The sequence below is a fragment of the Echiichthys vipera genome (assembly GCF_963691815.1).
Source record: "Echiichthys vipera genome assembly, chromosome: 4".
In the NCBI taxonomy this organism is placed as follows: Eukaryota; Metazoa; Chordata; class Actinopteri; order Perciformes; family Trachinidae; genus Echiichthys; species Echiichthys vipera.
Window position 1 is genome coordinate 14,009,763 of NC_139829.1, and position 16,706 is coordinate 14,026,468.

Sequence of the window (16,706 nt, forward strand, 5' to 3'; positions counted from 1 at the left end):
ATGTTAAAAAGCTGTGTGTTGTACCCTGAAACCTGGACTAATGTAAACTATATCCTGTACTATATACTCCGGTACGGTAGGTGGCGATATACACATCGAGTTAGTGTTGCAATCCGCTAAAATACACAAAGCAGAAGAAGGAGGAAGTGGCGGTAACCCTAGATTTGCGAAAGTCTCGCGAGATGATTGTGGTTCGGCATTTACATATAGTGTTAGAGTTTGGAAAGTTAAGGTAAGAAATCTAAATCTAATGGTTAAGTTTAGTTGGTTAAGGTTTGGTATCGAACTCAGATAGTTATGGTTCGCATATGGGGGTCGGGAACCCTGTCTCGCGAGAGTTTCTGGCAAATGTAGGGTTACCATGGAGGAGGAGGAGGGAACCAAAAGTTTGTGAGGACAGGATCTAAAGAAAGTAACGGCGGGGTTGAGGACATTGACGGTAAAGGTCAGTATGTGTGCTTGTGTTTAGGATTATTGTTTGTGAGATTCGTCTCGTGGCTTGTTTCCATAACACAAATCATTTCACTGTGCTCACCATGGTTTCATGAGTGTGCTTTTCTACTAATTACGAATATTTTGAACAAATTAGAGCAAGATTTGCATGCGAAGTTAGTCGACTTAGTTGAGGAATTGTATCAGTTAATTTAAACCAAGATATCACCGTGCATTATTATACATACATATGTATTGTAGCCTGTTTTCTTTGATGTTTGCTGAAAACAGCATTAGTAGGATAACAGTCCGAGTTTGTGCTATTATTACAGCTTCACGTCACTAATGCGGTGAAACAGGTGCAGCAACATAATTAAATAGAGCGAAAACGAGGCAACTACTCTTTTCAAAAAGTTTCCATGTGTCGTGGTTATATTTTCTATTTTCATTTGGATTAGGGCCCGACCGATATGATCTTTTTTTAAGTATTATTTTAGAGAGAAAAAATTGACAGATTATCGACATTGGGGCCGATACAGTGGATTTTTGAGCTGGAGTGAAAATAGACTTTTCTATGAGGATTAGACACCGATATGAATGCAACGATACTCACAGGGGTACTTTCTATAACTTTAATAAAGAAAATGTAATGTTATTAAACATACAATTACATTCAGGGAAGGTTAAGAAACTGTTTGTGAGCCCGAAAAGTTTTCAGTGTATTAAATTAAACGTGTAGAATTTTGTTAAATTAAGTGTTACACGAATATAAATGGCTCTATTCCTCAAATCAAGTGTGGCGCCCTTAAGCTCTGTGTAACATTTTCAACCACTAGAAATCCATGTGAGAAAATACAGACGAACAAAAAAAAATCGAAATTGTACCTTTTGTTCAGTATCAGCCCATTGAAGATATTGAATAATAATAAATAGCTATACAAGACCATCTTTAAATCACTCCAAGCATCATTTTCTGCATGATATATTCTGTAAAAATATCAGAAAACATATACAGTAATACTAATAGTGACAACTCAATATCGGTGTGCCATGCATTTAGGCCTGGGCGATAATTCAATATGATCATTTATCGTCTTTCAAAGGAACGTATCATGATGAAATCCTACATCATTCTATTGCGATACACAATTGCGTCATCTAAATTGATAATAACAAGCACATGCTAACTCAAATCTCTCAAAAAATCAGATGTGAAACACCTTCAGTTTACATTTTGCACTAAAGTTGTTCATAAAATGAGAAAATACCCTATGTTTAATTTGTTACGTATTTCATTTACACAGGAGTATACGCAGATATACTGAGGTGTAATTCTATATTTATCATATTGTTGTTTTTTATTGTTCATAATTTGATAGACTATCAGCTGTGGCTATACCACTGCTGTAATAGCATTTTTTTTAACCAACGCACTTCAAACCTTCATTTTGTGAAAAACAAAACGTGAGCAAAATTAGAGAATCACTGTAAATATGAAATAGACCAGTATAGTGATATATATATTGTTATTGAGATATGAAATTGCCTGTTTATTACCCATATCTACATGCATTGCTGTGGCGGTCGCTCCAGGCTCAGTGAGCCATGGCCGAACTGACAACTGGGGATTGTTTAACTCCCTTAGATTTTCAGTTTATTAATTGTTTTATATGGAGCTTGGCTCATAGATTTTGTGTTTTACTGCAGTTTAAATGTAGGTTATTATATGGCTATTTAAAACATATATGGCTATACTGGCTGTCAAAAAACCTTCACTAAACCCTGACGTGTTGTTCTTTTTCATGTTTCTTTCTTTGGTTCCTCTCAACACTGCAAAGATGAAGCAGACTCTAATAGCTCTGTTGTATCTGTCATTTATTTTGGTTCATGTTTCCATGGCCAAGAAAAGAGGAGTCGGTTTCTTTAAGAAGACCCCCAAAACAGATACTAAGTCTAAGGGTGGAATCCAGCCTAATCAACGTGAACAATCAAACCAAGGTGGTTATCCCCAGCAACCAAGCCGACCAGTGGGTTACCCCAACCAAGGAGGCTATCCTAACCAAGGAGGATACCCCAACCAAGGAGGCTATCCTAACCAAGGAGGATACCCCAACCAAGGAGGATACCCTAACCAAGGAGGCTATCCTAACCAAGGAGGATACCCCAACCAAGGAGGCTATCCTAACCAAGGAGGATACCCTAACCAAGGGGGATACCCTAACCAAGGGGGATACCCTAACCAAGGAGTATATCCCCAGCGACCAGGCCAACCAGGGGGTTACCCCAACCAAGGAGGATACCCTAATCAAGGAGGACATCCCAACCAAGGAGGACATCCCAACCAAGGAGGACATCCCAATCAAGGAGGATACCCTAACCAAGGAGGACATCCCAACCAAGGAGGATACCCTAACCAAGGAGGACATCCCAACCAAGGAGGATACCCTTACCAAGGAGGACATCCCAACCAAGGAGGATACCCTAACCAAGGAGGATATCCCCAGCGACCAGGCCAACCAGGGGGTTACCCCAACCAAGGAGGACAGCCGAACCAAGGAGGATACCCTAACCAAGGGAGTTATCCCAACCAAGGAGGATACCCCTATCAAAGTGGTTATGGAGGTGGATACATAAACCAGAACCCCAACAACAAAGTCCTGAGCCCTCACTATGGGGGCAACTTTGGATATGGAGGCCATGGTGTAAGGGGCGGCTCTCCCTTTTCCCACTCAGTTCAGTCAATGGACATGTATCCCTCCGATAAATCCAGAGGGTTTGGACGTACTGCGGTATTGGCGGCAGCTGGAGGGGCTGTGGCAGGGATGGCTGTGGGCTACGGGCTAGGGAGGTTCCCCAGACCCCCCTTCCACTTCCACAACCACCAGGAGGAGTATTACTACAACCACTACATGTACAGGAAATACGGTACCAAGTCTACTGACACCAATGACTACGGCAGAGACTACGTGTACAGCCCACCCCCTCAAACATATGACAACTACATGGACTCCTGTATGAAGAGAACCGACATTCTGCCTGATGAGAACCGAAAGCCAAATAGCAAACCGGCTGCTGCTGCCACTACTACTACTACTACTACTACAACTACTTCTGTAACTACCCCAACTACTGCTGCCCCGGGCCCTGGCATTGGCAGCAACACAACAAAGACTAACAGCACTGCAGCAGAAAACTCCTCAACCTCTGCGCCTTCAACTCCACTCCCTTTTAATGAATCTGAAGCCAATCCAGGGCCTTCAGCTTCACAGGTTCTCAGAAAAGCTGTTACTGATGATGATGATGATGATGATGATACAGTCAGCATTGTGGAGATCGGTTACCCGGCCCTGATTGAGCAGCTGAAGGCCAGGAGATGTGTAGAGCTGTACATGGTCTACTCTGAGAAGTACTTGAAGAAAAAAACAGAGCGCAGCCCCACTGATAGGGTACAGGGACTGGAGGTGTCCTCACAAGTGCTTTTATCTCTGGTCACCAGTACATTGATGCTAATGCTGCTGCAGTGAGGCCCCCATTAACAGTTAGTGATGGAGAAATACAGAAATGAGGTGTACAAAAAAGAACGTGTGAAAGATATTAAGAAAATAGCGTGGCTCTAGGGTTGAAAGTGGCATTTGTTCCGACTAACTTTGGTCCATACTGAAATTATTTGAACTAACCCACAGAGCCACGAGCATACTGATCTGCCATGGTGATGATCTGTGTACATAACATAGACTGTATACATAAAACAGCTCTGCAATAATGGAAATGTACTTTGGTGTGATATAGTTTTAACTCACCGGGTGCTAATGTTGGAAACGTGTCTGATTCAAGGAGTGCATATTAAAATATAGTGAATACAATAATAATAATAATAATAATAATAATAATATCTGCTTTAGACAGATGTTTTACATTTTAAGCATACTTGCGTATTTGTAATTAATCATATTTTCACTATTTGTACTAAATATGACCTTCATGTTCATTTGAAGTACAGGAGATCTAATCCAAACACTATTTAAGGCTGATTATGATTTCTGTCGGCCCGTTTTATTCTGATAACACGCTGTGTTGTCGTCCTAACAATCCTTAAATTACTTGCGTTTCAATCAATGCAAAGAAAAAGACACTTATTATCAACAGTTATGTATTGTATGTATTGTGAATGATGTTTGTTAAAAAAAAAACCTTTATGTGTACTTCCCTTACTTCGTACAATATGTTGTAGGATATTTTTTATATACACTTGCCTCTTCCCTTCTATCCAGTGTTTGGCTCTGCACTCTCTGGGGTAGCTTGTGATTGCATTAGTGCTCTTGAAATGTAAAACTGCTGATTTACTAATTACAACCGATGAACTGATGGAAGTGAAATCCAATTGATTGTTTTATTTCTCTGTGAAAATATTGCTATTGTCTTGTGTTGATGATGAGTAGTAAAACAATACATACAAAAATGTTGCATTATTACTGTAAGAAAGCCACTACAACAACATATAAACCATTAATTAGGAGCTAATATTTGGCCTGATATATTAAAGGAATTAATATGTGTTTGTTTTTACTGTTAGGACTCCTTTTCATTTTATGGAAACAGGTGGTTATGGGTTCACAGAGTTTTTAATGTAGGACTTTAAATGGCCAGCAGGTGGCATCAGCTGTATTCAATCATGTGTTAGTACGATGAGTTCTCTGTTCTGGCTCCTAAAAGCAACCACACCCTCCCAGAGCTTTGCCACGGTCTGGCCACCTCTATAAAAATACTTTGCACTCTGCTTTCACCACAATAACAATGCTGTCAACAAGCAACGGAAAGATTTAGACAGTGGCTTCAATCTGCATCATGTCAGTAGGTCTCATTTCACAATGTACATTAAAAATTAATGCAACTGGCATTTTGGCTAATGAGACACTTTAAAGCAGTGCTGAAATGTAACCTATGGTTAATGGTGTTTCTTTTCTGAGTGACACTGCAAATTGAAATAATGCAAGAATCAGAGTTTTTTTTCATCTAGTTTATAACATAAAAATATTACAAAATAACCCAAAAGTTCTAGTTGAATTATTTTTATCTTAGAAATCTCACAGTAATCTGCTGAAAACCATCCATATCATATACATATCATTCTTTCATGACCTGTAAGAGTAGTATGCCACCATCTGCACTTTTATTATTATTTGTTGCTATTACTATTGTATTGTTTGGTTGTTACTATAGCAGTTAGATCATTTATGTTGTGCCACTTTACTTTACTAATTGTGTCTTGTCTAGTCTACGCATGGGATAGTGAGAAACGCAATTTCGATTCCTTTTATGACTTTATGTGAAGAAAGACAATAAAGCTGACTTTGACTTTACTTTTAATGAAGTTTGAAATTCTCGACCCTTGAAGAACTGAGTTTTTGGGACTATTTACATTAATATATTAACACTGTGGAACTATCACATCTGGCATGATAACAGGTGACAGCTCACATGACTGAAAAACTCTTTCAACTGTTAGAAAGACAAGATAGAAACACCAAAATAAATTTGGAAACTATCCATCTGCTGCTTCATAAACAGACCATCATGTATGATTTAGTCATTGTATACCTGGATATTAGTGCCTTTTAGAGGTTTTCATTTATTTTATTTGAATAAAAGTAGCAATGCAAGTAGCAAAAAAAAGTTCAGAGGTTATATCGGCAAATTACCTGAAGTACGCTATAAATTATACAGAATGTTCCCTTTCAGATAATGGAAAAATATTACACATTAACATAAATAAACGAATGCAGAAATTAAAAAAAATACATAAATGAATATATGCATGAATAAATGGGACTTCCTACATCATTAGTCCAACATATGGACATAGAAATAAATAAATGCAGGTGAAAAAAAATGTAGAAATAAATTTAAAGCATTTATTATTTATTTATCATTTCATTTGTTATTTTATTTATTGATAAATGCATTTATTCTTTCATTTCTACATGAATTTATGAATTTGTTTATGAATTATTTCCGGCTTTTATTTATTTATTTATGTATTTATTCATGCATTAATTTATTTCGGTATCCCTGTATTTATTCATACATTTATTTATGCATTTATTCAGTCCTGCATTCATTTCTACATTTATTTATGAATTTGATTATTCATTTATTTATTTATTTCTGTATTCCAGTATTTGTTCATTCATTTATTTAATTCTGTATTGATTTCTACATTTATTTATGAATGTCTGTATTTCTGTATTCCTGTATTAATTTCTACATTTATATATTCATTTATTTATTTACTTCTGTATTCCTGTATTTATTCATTCATTTATTTATGCATTTATTCAGTCCTGTATTTATTTCTACATTTATTTATGAATTTGATTATTCATTTATTTATTTATTTCTGTATTCCAGTATTTGTTCATTCATTTATTTATGCGTTTATTTAGTTCTGTTCTATTTCTACATTTGTTTATTTATTTATTTATTTATGAATTCCTGTATTCCTGTATTAATTTCTACATTTATATATTCCTTTATTTATTTACTTCTGTATTCCTGTATTTATTCATACATGTATTTATGCATTTATGTATCCCAGGATTAACTTCTACATCTGTGTATGTGTGTATTTATTGAGCCTCGGTCATGTGCAGTGCCCCACTGTCCTCTCTATGAAGTCCACACACGGACATAGAAAACAGGGTTGAGGATGCTTGGAAATGTGTCAAGTGAAACCCCGCCCCCTTCTTCTGTTTCTATGCGACCCACATCCCTCGTGCCGCGTTACGTCATATAGAAGTATCCCATAATAATATCCCGTCTCCACACCAGACGACTGAACTACACCAGGACCCCGGAGCAAAGCCGACCCGGGCACTGAAGCCGAGCACCAGGAGTCATCACCGCAGGTACCAGCCCTTTGTTTCAGAGTAACCTGCTCCCTTTTGATGCCGTTTGGAGGCGATCACTTAACACAAGCTCAGAGTGGGGTCTGTTTGCACTGTGCCTTATTATTAATCATCCGTCTGGATGGCTTTGATCGGTGTTTTTGACGTTCTCTGGAGCATTTTGTTATTGTGCTGCATCTATATGCATCTGTTAATAAGAGCTCGGGGTCTGGTTGTGTCCTGCCTCTGCCACACCTGTTTTCTACCCGCTGACTGACTGGTTTGCCTCCAGAGGACAGGGAGACACATGTCTTTATTTTCATGAAGGTGGAATTTAGTGGGAAAAATTGGACGAATTAGGGGTGAAATTAACTAGAAAACATGAATCGATTAATCATTGAATTTACCAAAGAAAGGTGAAAAGATGCTGACCCCATCTCGTTATTGTGATTTGTGTGCCCCATTATTATTACTTTGTAAATCGTAATAGGGATGTTGTGACAGCCAGAGGCGAGTCTAGAGTCTGTTGGGGCCCTGGGCAGAAATTTACAGGTGGCCCCTTGAACCAGCGTTCATCACCGTTATCATATAAATAATAACTGACGGCAACAAAAAAAGAGCAAAATGTAAAAATAAAATTCAGTGCACATTTGAGTTATTATCAAAATTTGGATATAAAAATAAAAAAAAAACATGAAAAACAACAGGAGAGGGTGGAGTCAGGCGGGGCCTCCTTAGGGAGTTTAGTCCGTTACCGTCAACAAACCTTGTGCATCGTCACTGCTGTAGTTCAAAGTTTGTCTCTGGTGATAATGAAATAATTATCTATGATCTATTGTTTAATTATCCGAGGTCAATCATGCTGCAGTCAAATGAAAACAGCCCTATGTTTGTACCCCGAGTGACCAACGTGCAGCGGGCAGTGAACGAGCGAGAGGCACGCAGCAACTCACAGGCCGAGATCAAAGGGTTAAAGCAACATAATAGCGCTGCTTACGTTGCTATGGAAACCACTGTAGTTTACTACCACTGGTTGACAACAAAGATTGAAACTGCAAGAGCAAATTATGACTGAAATGCTTGTGTTTGAAACAAGTGAAGTAATCCAGGAGCTGGTGGCCTGACAACAGACCACACTATGACCATTACTGTCAGATACGAGGTGGGGTGGGCGTGGCCACAGACACTCAAACATAAGTCATAACACAAAAATGTGTGTGTTCTTGAACATGAACTGTCTTTAATTGGGAAAAAGACATACAATGACTGCTTTGTATGTAACAAATGCCGTGCCAGATGCCAAATTGCCAATGATCCACGGGTATTTCCACCAGGCTCCATGTCACTGATGATTAATATGTGAACTGGATGGAGAATTTTTAGCCTGGCGCATGAAAGTTCCTGGGCCGCCAGGTTTACTTTCATGACATGCTGCCCACTGAATATATGCGCATTAGTGTTCCTCATCGGCCCCGCCCTATCCAGTTCTAATAATTCATCCATGGATGAATGGTTTTAATTACATCCGTTGTTGTTTTCCAGTTAGCGGCACTACTGTAGACGGGTTAAAGAACTACACGACCAAACAAATCCAGTACCAGTGTTTAGTTATTAAGCTGTAAGTCTCACTGTGGAAGTGACTGGGGTCTTTACCAGCCCTGACAGTCGTTTACATGCACAGCAGTAACAGGAGTATGGTCTTACTCTAGTTGAGTGAATAATTATTATTGCAGTTCTCCCCGTATACATGCAAGGGTTAGGAAGGGAAGAACAATGGGAGTTACTTTTCAGAATACGGCTTTTACTTCTACTTGACCTGCTGCGTCAAAATCACAACTTGGAAAACAGGGAGAAAGGACAACTTTTCGACAGAATTAAGACAAAAAATGGGTCTTCTTGGTAGTGATGTTACTTGCCAGTTTAAAGGTAAAGCTTGTGTTGTTGCTGTTCTTTTTTTGGCACCGACTTCCTGATCTATTCTAGTGAGGAGGGGCAGTTATAAACTACAGAGCATGCGCAGACTCATAACCCGCCTTACTCCGGGTATGCTGATTTTAATCGGGGTAAGGTGTTAACGTGGTGTTTGAGAATCCAGGGTACTGCCTTAACCCGAAAATTATCTGCTTTTTAAACTGCATGTAAACGCACCGAGTGTATCTTGTAACGGCAAAATGTGGCCCTGGAGACACCTACTGTAGCAGGAACTAACACAGAGGCGGTTTGCAGTGATTTTCCAGGTGTCTATATGTCTTTGTGCAGGGTCGATCCGAACGCAGGGGCTGAAAAATATAGAGGTGTGCAAGATGCAGTCAGGAAACTTTACAGGTGTGTAGCTGAGATCCAAATGAAAGCCTGGTTCAAGTGTGGTCCGAGCAAGGGTGCTGGAAGTAGGGGGGGTGGAAAGTCAGGAAGGCACCATTGCCTCACCAGCTGGTGTGATCTCAACACAAGATGGTCTCTAGATATTTTATATTAATGGCAACATGAGGCTTTACTTAAACATTACTTTCCTTACTTTGTAAAACTACATAAGAACACATAGCCTTGATATAAATGCACTGAATTGTCACTACTAAAATAATAAATCATGCACGAGCAACATGGTAAACCTTTTAAATGTAGCAACACACATTAGATGGATAGAGAACCATTTGGTCTCCTGCAGTAACATTAAGAGCGCACTGAGCTATTTCAAGCCAACCTGAAAACCTGGTTGTGGACCCACGGCTCAGCGTTGAAACTCCAGAAGTGTAGCTGTGTTCCCAGAGCGCTCCGCTCAGTGAAAAGTGTTGGTTGCATGTTCTCTTGGACATCCAAGTCTCAGATTTTCACAGAAAGACATGACACAAGATTACTTAAAGGGTAAAATAAAAAAACAAGTATTATTATCATCTCATATCTTCGTCACCTTTTTCCTATTTCCCTTTTCTCTCCCTACAGGGCAAAGATGAGGCTGAAATCATTATCTGTGCTGTGTCTGTCACTTCTTTTGTTTCATTTTTCACTGGCCAAGAGAGGAGGCTTTGGGAAAGGCTTTGGCTCAAAGAAGACCACACCCCACCGAGGCAACACCAACAATAAGAGCAAAACTAATCAGGGCTCTTCCAATCAGCCTGGACAACCCAATCAGGGAGGTTTACCTCCGCAATCAGGTAGACCAGCGTATCCAGGTAGCTACCCCCAGCAGCCGGGTGGAGGCTACTCTAACCAGCATCCAGCACGTGGCTCCCCATACGGAGGAGGTTATGGCAGTCACGGTGGTTACGGCGGTCAGGGCGGTCAGGGCGGTCACGGTGGTTACGGCGGTCACGGTGGTTACGGCAGTCAAGGTGGTTATGGAGGTGGATATATAAACCAAAACCCCAACAACAAAGTCCTGAGCCCTCACTATGGGGGCAGCTTTGGATATGGGGGCCATGGTGTGAGGGGCGGCTCTCCCTTTTCCCACTCAGTTCAGTCAATGGGCATGTATCCCTCCGATAAATCCAGAGGGTTCGGACGCACCGCAGTCATGGCGGCAGCTGGAGGGGCTGTGGCGGGGATGGCCGTGGGCTACGGGCTAGGGAGGTTCCCCCGACCCCACTACCACTTCCACAACCACCAGGAGGAGCAATACTACAACCACTACATGTACAGGAAATACGGTACCAAGTCTACTGACACCAATGACTACGGCAGAGACTACGTGTACAGCCCACCCCCTCAAACATATGACAACTACATGGACTCCTGTATGAAGAGAACCGACATTCTGCCTGAGGAGAACCGAAAGCCAAATAGCAAACCGGCTGCTGCTACCGTATCTGCTGTTGTCACCTCAGCTCCCGACTCTGGAACAACGGAAACCAACAGCACTGCGGCAGAAAACTCCTCGACCTCTGCACCTTTAGCTCGTCGCCCTCTATTTCAGCCTGCAGCCAATCCCGGGCCTCCGGCTTTGCGGGCTGTCAGCAGCGCCGAAGACGACGACACAGTCAGCATCGTGGAGATCGGCTACCCGGCCCTGATCGACCAGATGAAGGCCAGGAGGTGCTTGGAGCTGTACATGGTCTACTCTGAAAAGTACTTGAAGAGACTGGACTCTGGAGTTGAGGGGCTGGAGATGGGCTTGCAAAGGTTTTTAGCTCTGGTCACCAGTACTACACTGATGCTACTGCTGCTCTGAGGCCTTCACGAGCAGTTAAAGTGATGGAAATGAGTTAAAAGAATGAAGTAATGTGTGAGAAGTCATAAGGAAGACAGCAACCTCTGTACTTTTTTTTTCTTCTTAATTTTTAGGCATTACATCCTCATGCATGTGCGTGATAGCCTGGAAATCCAGACCCACATCTATCCAGACGTAGGTTCTGGCAATGAGCGATAGACCTTCCCAACTCACGCACGCATTTCAATATACCAATGCACACAATTGGATTGCACTCAACCAATCAGAGCAACAAACAAAGTGACCACGAGTGATCAGAACCTCCACAGTGGGCGCTCTCTAGCCACAGAAATAACGAGGGGCACAGCCATCGACTAATCTTTCTGTTTGTGATGTGTGTTTCAGAAAAAAAACAACTTTTTATCTATTCATGAAACTGGATCTTTGTTGTTTTGTTTTTTGTCTCCTCTGAGAGGGTTAGTTTGCGCCTGTGGGGCCTGTACAAGCCCCCGTCATGGTTATCTGTTTTGCAATAAACATGTGCTCTTTAAAGTGTGATATGATTAGATTAACTCCAGGGATGCTGATGTTGGAGGTCTGTCAGATTTAAGGAGAGTTCAAAGAGTTGGAAAACTATCAAATCATACTGGATTTGAACCTGTCTAATGTTCAATTAAATGTCTTTACACTGAGGATGTCCACGCTTTAAGCATGAGTGTCTGATGGATCATATCTACTAATTTCTTAGGAGCTTAAAATGGATTGTTATCATATAAGGAAATACAGAAACTTAAAACCAAAAAGACTGATTATTATATCTGTTGGTTCTTATTTCATTTGAATAAAGAGACTTTCTAAACACAGACAATTGTATGCATGCTGTTATCCTAACACTCCTTTTATTACCTACTTTGGAATCAATGCAAAACAAAGTGCGCTTTTCCTGAATATGTATGTTGCCCTAACGTTGTCCCCTGTGTTCTGCCCTGGCCTTGTACAGTATGTGTATTTTCAGATATTTTTTTACACTCACCCTCCTTCTCCTCCCTTCTTTCCAATGTTTTGTCACCCTCTTCTGTCTCTGGGTCGCTCGTGATTGCAGAAGTGCTCTTAAAGACACGCAATGTACTAAACCTGATTAATCTCTGAATGTTATCTTGAATCATCAGCTGAGTTTACGGTTGCTAAGCCTGCATGTCAAGATATGTACAGTACATGTGATTTATACTTTTTTTCCTAATCATGGAAGCTGATTCCTTAAAAAAATCATTTAAAAAGGTACTCTCAGGAGTTTTAATTGCAAACAAATAGTCAAAATGTCTTAAAGTTTCCTAGCTTATAATTCATCTGATATTGTCATCATTCGAGAATTTGTAGGATAGTTTGATAACTAACTACAATATATCTAAATAATACACTGTTGTGAGCTGTGACTTACTAATTCAATAAAAATAATGCCAACTCTGTGTTGGTGTGAAATCATCTCTTGGACGTCAGCTTTGTCAATCAAGAATAAACCTTATCAATAACACATTTTCACCCTGGATTTTCTCCATTTATTACTCCTACATCTGTCTCCACGCAGTCAAGTATTCAGATCCTTAAGTGAAAATACTACAACCACACTTAAAATACTCCACCACAGGTAAACGTCCTGCATTCAGGTCCTTCACTTAAGTTAAAGTAGAAATAGTAGTAAAAATGGCATATGATGATTAAAATGACTTGTGCATTAAAGTGTATATATTGGGTTTCTTATGTAGAGTCATTTTTTAAATTGTTTATCTCATTTCATCTCATCTCATCTTCAACCGCTTATCCGGGGTCGGGTCACGAAGGCAGCAGCTTAAAAAGTAGGATCATTTTTACATTTATATTTATTTTCTTCAGTTTATCAGAAGAAAATCAAAGTTAAAATGTATTTGGAGATGTACGTTTTTTATTGAACGACAAACTTTAACAAAAGCTGTCAGAAAAGTGGAGTAAAAAGTACAATATTTCTCTGGGATGTAGTGAAGTAGAAAGTAGCAACAAATGGAAATACTCAAGTAAAGAACAAGTACCTTGAATTTGTAAATGTACTTAATTATATTCCACCACTGCACTAAAACACTTTAAACTGTTTGAGTGTATCTTTACGCGTTATCATCTCATGTCTGGCTTTGAACGTATTTAAGTATCGCTTTTAAGACACGTATGCCTTTTACTGATCACACACATACACGTAAAGACTTCACTAATGTGTATTTGTGGATATTTATTTTGTGACTCACTGAAATCAAGCTTTAAATAAAACACTTGTGTAGATCAATTTGATGATATAACACATTTGAATATTAGGGAGGCTGAACTTAAACCATAATTATTTATATCTACTACAGTTTAATATTATTGTGTGCAATACTACAATAATAATACTGTGCAGTAACCCAAGTTACTTACATTATATGCAGGTTAATTATAATAACACTGCATTACTTTACACTGAACAATAGTTCACTTTCATAGTTTAATGTTTTATGTATTGTAGTACACATATTTCCTATCTCCATCTTCTACATATTGTTACTATAGTAATATAATGCACATGTTTATTTACAATACCTATTGCTTCTTTTTACATATAGAAGCTGATTTAATGCAGCAGAAAGTGTATACATATTCTGTTTTATTCATTATTTCTGTTCATCGTTATAGTTTATGTTAATATACTTCTTCCCTTTTAACATCTGATAAGTTCTGTTACAATATGAAAAAGGAATCCATGAGAATTTGTGGCTCATCTGAATTTGGAGGTTCAGAAACACCTGGTTAACTGGAAACTCAGGCAGTAAAAAGTCTGTTTTAGCAACATCTCAAAATGAATGAGGGCTGCGTCAACTCTTCTTCGTGTGTCTCTGTCTGTCTGTAATGAAACATGATCATTGAATGTGAAAGGTCTAAAGAGCACTGCCGGATGTTGCATAAGATTTAAAGATGGTGTGCTGTAGACAGAAACAGACAAAAGACAGCAAACAGGAGCACCTGTGTGATCTGATGGAGCCGAGGCAGTGATACAAGTCTGCAGGCGGTTACATGTCAGCTGACAGGCTGAGTCATGCAGCACCACAGGGCCCCCTCAGGGTTTCCATTTGTAGATTAAATTACAGGCTTAATGGAAATATTTTTGTGCCGATGGAAATGAAATAATGGGACTTTAGCTGCACGTTGCTGGGTTTCACATCAAGAAGAGACAGAGTACAGTAGTGTAAAATATAAAGACAGATGTGATATGTAACTAAAACTAGCACAAAGACAACCTTTGAAACGTTGAAACAGAAACATTGAAAATTATATCCTCCAATAGAATTTGATGCCAGCAACACGTTTCAATAAAGTTGTGACAGGATCGTGTTTACTACTCTTATTGCATTTTTGTTTATTTTTCATTAACTGCAATAGCAAGAGGCCAGGTGCAGCCACACTCTCTGCACCCCCCATAATCAGCCAGTGAAGGTACACACCCATTCATCAGCTGAGTGCAGAGGGTCGCCTCTCTGGAGCTCCGCCCTCCTGTGGCCGCAGACACAACTGCAGCTTCTTCTCTCCTGCAGCTGGATATTCTGACTCATTTCTTTAAATGACCTACCTATTTTTCTTTTTCAGGAGCTTTCAAATGTATCACGGCGTTCAGGAAAGAGAGGTTGTGAAGGAGCTATAGCTGTAAAGTTTCCATTGTATACATCTGTAGGACGTCCGCATCAGCTTATAAACTGAATTATTCTTAATGTTGGAAACAGCCGTCAACAACAACAGTAATTTGCTGATTAATAACCAAGACATACGATTGAAAGCTCTGGAAGAAAAAAGGCAGCGGAGCTTTTAAAAATGTGTATATATTTTAGGGATCTAATCTAAACACTCACTACCCCACAATTTAAGACGTTGATTTGAGGGAAACTTCTATTTATTTTGTTTAATTTTAAATGAAATTAAAGCTCCTGTCATCCTTTCTTCAATCAAACAATGAAATTCAACAAAAAGTTTATTCTAAGTCATTTTTATTTATACAACAATAACAAACATGGAAACATATTTTGCTTTTTTACATAAAAGTCTACAAAATGGCATAAATGATGTGCTTTAAGTATATATATATACAAGCAATGTCCTGAAAATATAACATTTTAATATACTTTTCTTTGATATGCAGAGATATAAATATGACACAGAATTAAAAAATTGTTTAAAATATGAATATATAATGAAATACTGGCATTATTAGAAGCGTACTGAATAGCTGCTCTTAAACTGGTCCTAACATGACTTCTTGAGGTAGAAATCTAATTTATTTAACTTCTCAGATTCCTCACGGAGAAAACATGTTAATCAAAAAACAATCATCAAAAGTATAAAAAGACTGGCAACTTGAAGAGGAGACATAAGAGAGAGGGGAACTATCTCAGGACATATTTCTAAAGGAGGTAGTTTGTTCCTCAGTGCACCTGCAGACTGAAGGTGGAGTCACACTGACATGTTGTCGAGGTTAAAAGGTCAGGTTCCTCCTCCGGTCCTCCTGGAGGGTCATTCGAGGGTCGTTCAAGAGTCGGGAAAATAAACTGCTCGCAGCTTTTATTATTCTAGAAAAGTAGTTGTGTTTTCTGAGGGTGGTGGGTGGTTTTCCTCAGGGTTTGTTTGTACCCGTGTGTGTTTCGTCTCTACAGGACTGCCACCCAGTGGCCCATCAGCAGGGACACCAGGGAGCCGATGACAACGATGATGCTGTTGTAAATGGGGCCGCTGGAGGCTCCGGTGTAGTACTCCATGTCCCCAGAGCCCTCTGACTCGTAGCCAGGCCTGGAGCCGTAGCCACCACCGCCTCCGTATCGTGTGTGGCCATATCCTCCTCCGTATCCTCCATACCCTCCTCCATACCCTCCTCCGTATCCTCCATACCCTCCTCCATACCCTCCACCATACCCAGGGCGGCTCAGGGCAGACCCAATCATTGCTCCTCCTATGGCGCCGGCTGCAGCAGCCCCAGCTACCTTTCCTGCACTGGGGCCGCTGCTCTGGACCGGTCTGGAGGCCTGGCCACCACCACCGAACCAGCCCCCCCGGCTTTGGCCTCCACCTCGGCCAAAGCCGCCACCACCTCCAAAACCACGACCGCCACCACGCCGGGCCTCAGAGCCGGGTAACAGTGTGGCGAGGAGCAGCAGGCAGAGGGCCACTGTGAGGGGCAGCTTCTGCAGCCTGGACTTCAT

The 16,706-nt window shown here is 40.1% G+C and overlaps 3 protein-coding genes across 3 annotated transcripts; 2 read left to right on the plus strand and 1 right to left on the minus strand.

Annotated features, from left to right (window-relative positions):
- Positions 1-402: 402 nt before the first annotated feature.
- On the plus strand, positions 403-5,751 carry LOC310945841 (uncharacterized protein). The gene is made up of 2 exons (XM_083912070.1): positions 403-445; positions 2,271-5,751. Exon 2 carries the CDS (start codon positions 2,271-2,273, stop codon positions 3,954-3,956), a length of 1,686 nt encoding a protein of 561 aa, XP_083768196.1. The 5' UTR covers positions 403-445; the 3' UTR covers positions 3,957-5,751.
- Positions 5,752-7,267: 1,516 nt separating this feature from the next.
- On the plus strand, positions 7,268-12,789 carry LOC310946187 (uncharacterized protein). The gene is made up of 2 exons (XM_083912565.1): positions 7,268-7,337; positions 10,257-12,789. Exon 2 carries the CDS (start codon positions 10,264-10,266, stop codon positions 11,479-11,481), a length of 1,218 nt encoding a protein of 405 aa, XP_083768691.1. The 5' UTR covers positions 7,268-7,337; positions 10,257-10,263; the 3' UTR covers positions 11,482-12,789.
- Positions 12,790-16,157: 3,368 nt separating this feature from the next.
- On the minus strand, positions 16,158-16,706 carry sprn2 (shadow of prion protein 2; the record flags this gene model as incomplete). The annotated part of the gene is made up of 1 exon (XM_083912200.1): positions 16,158-16,706. The coding sequence occupies one exon, from the start codon at positions 16,704-16,706 to the stop codon at positions 16,158-16,160; it is 549 nt and encodes a 182-aa protein (XP_083768326.1).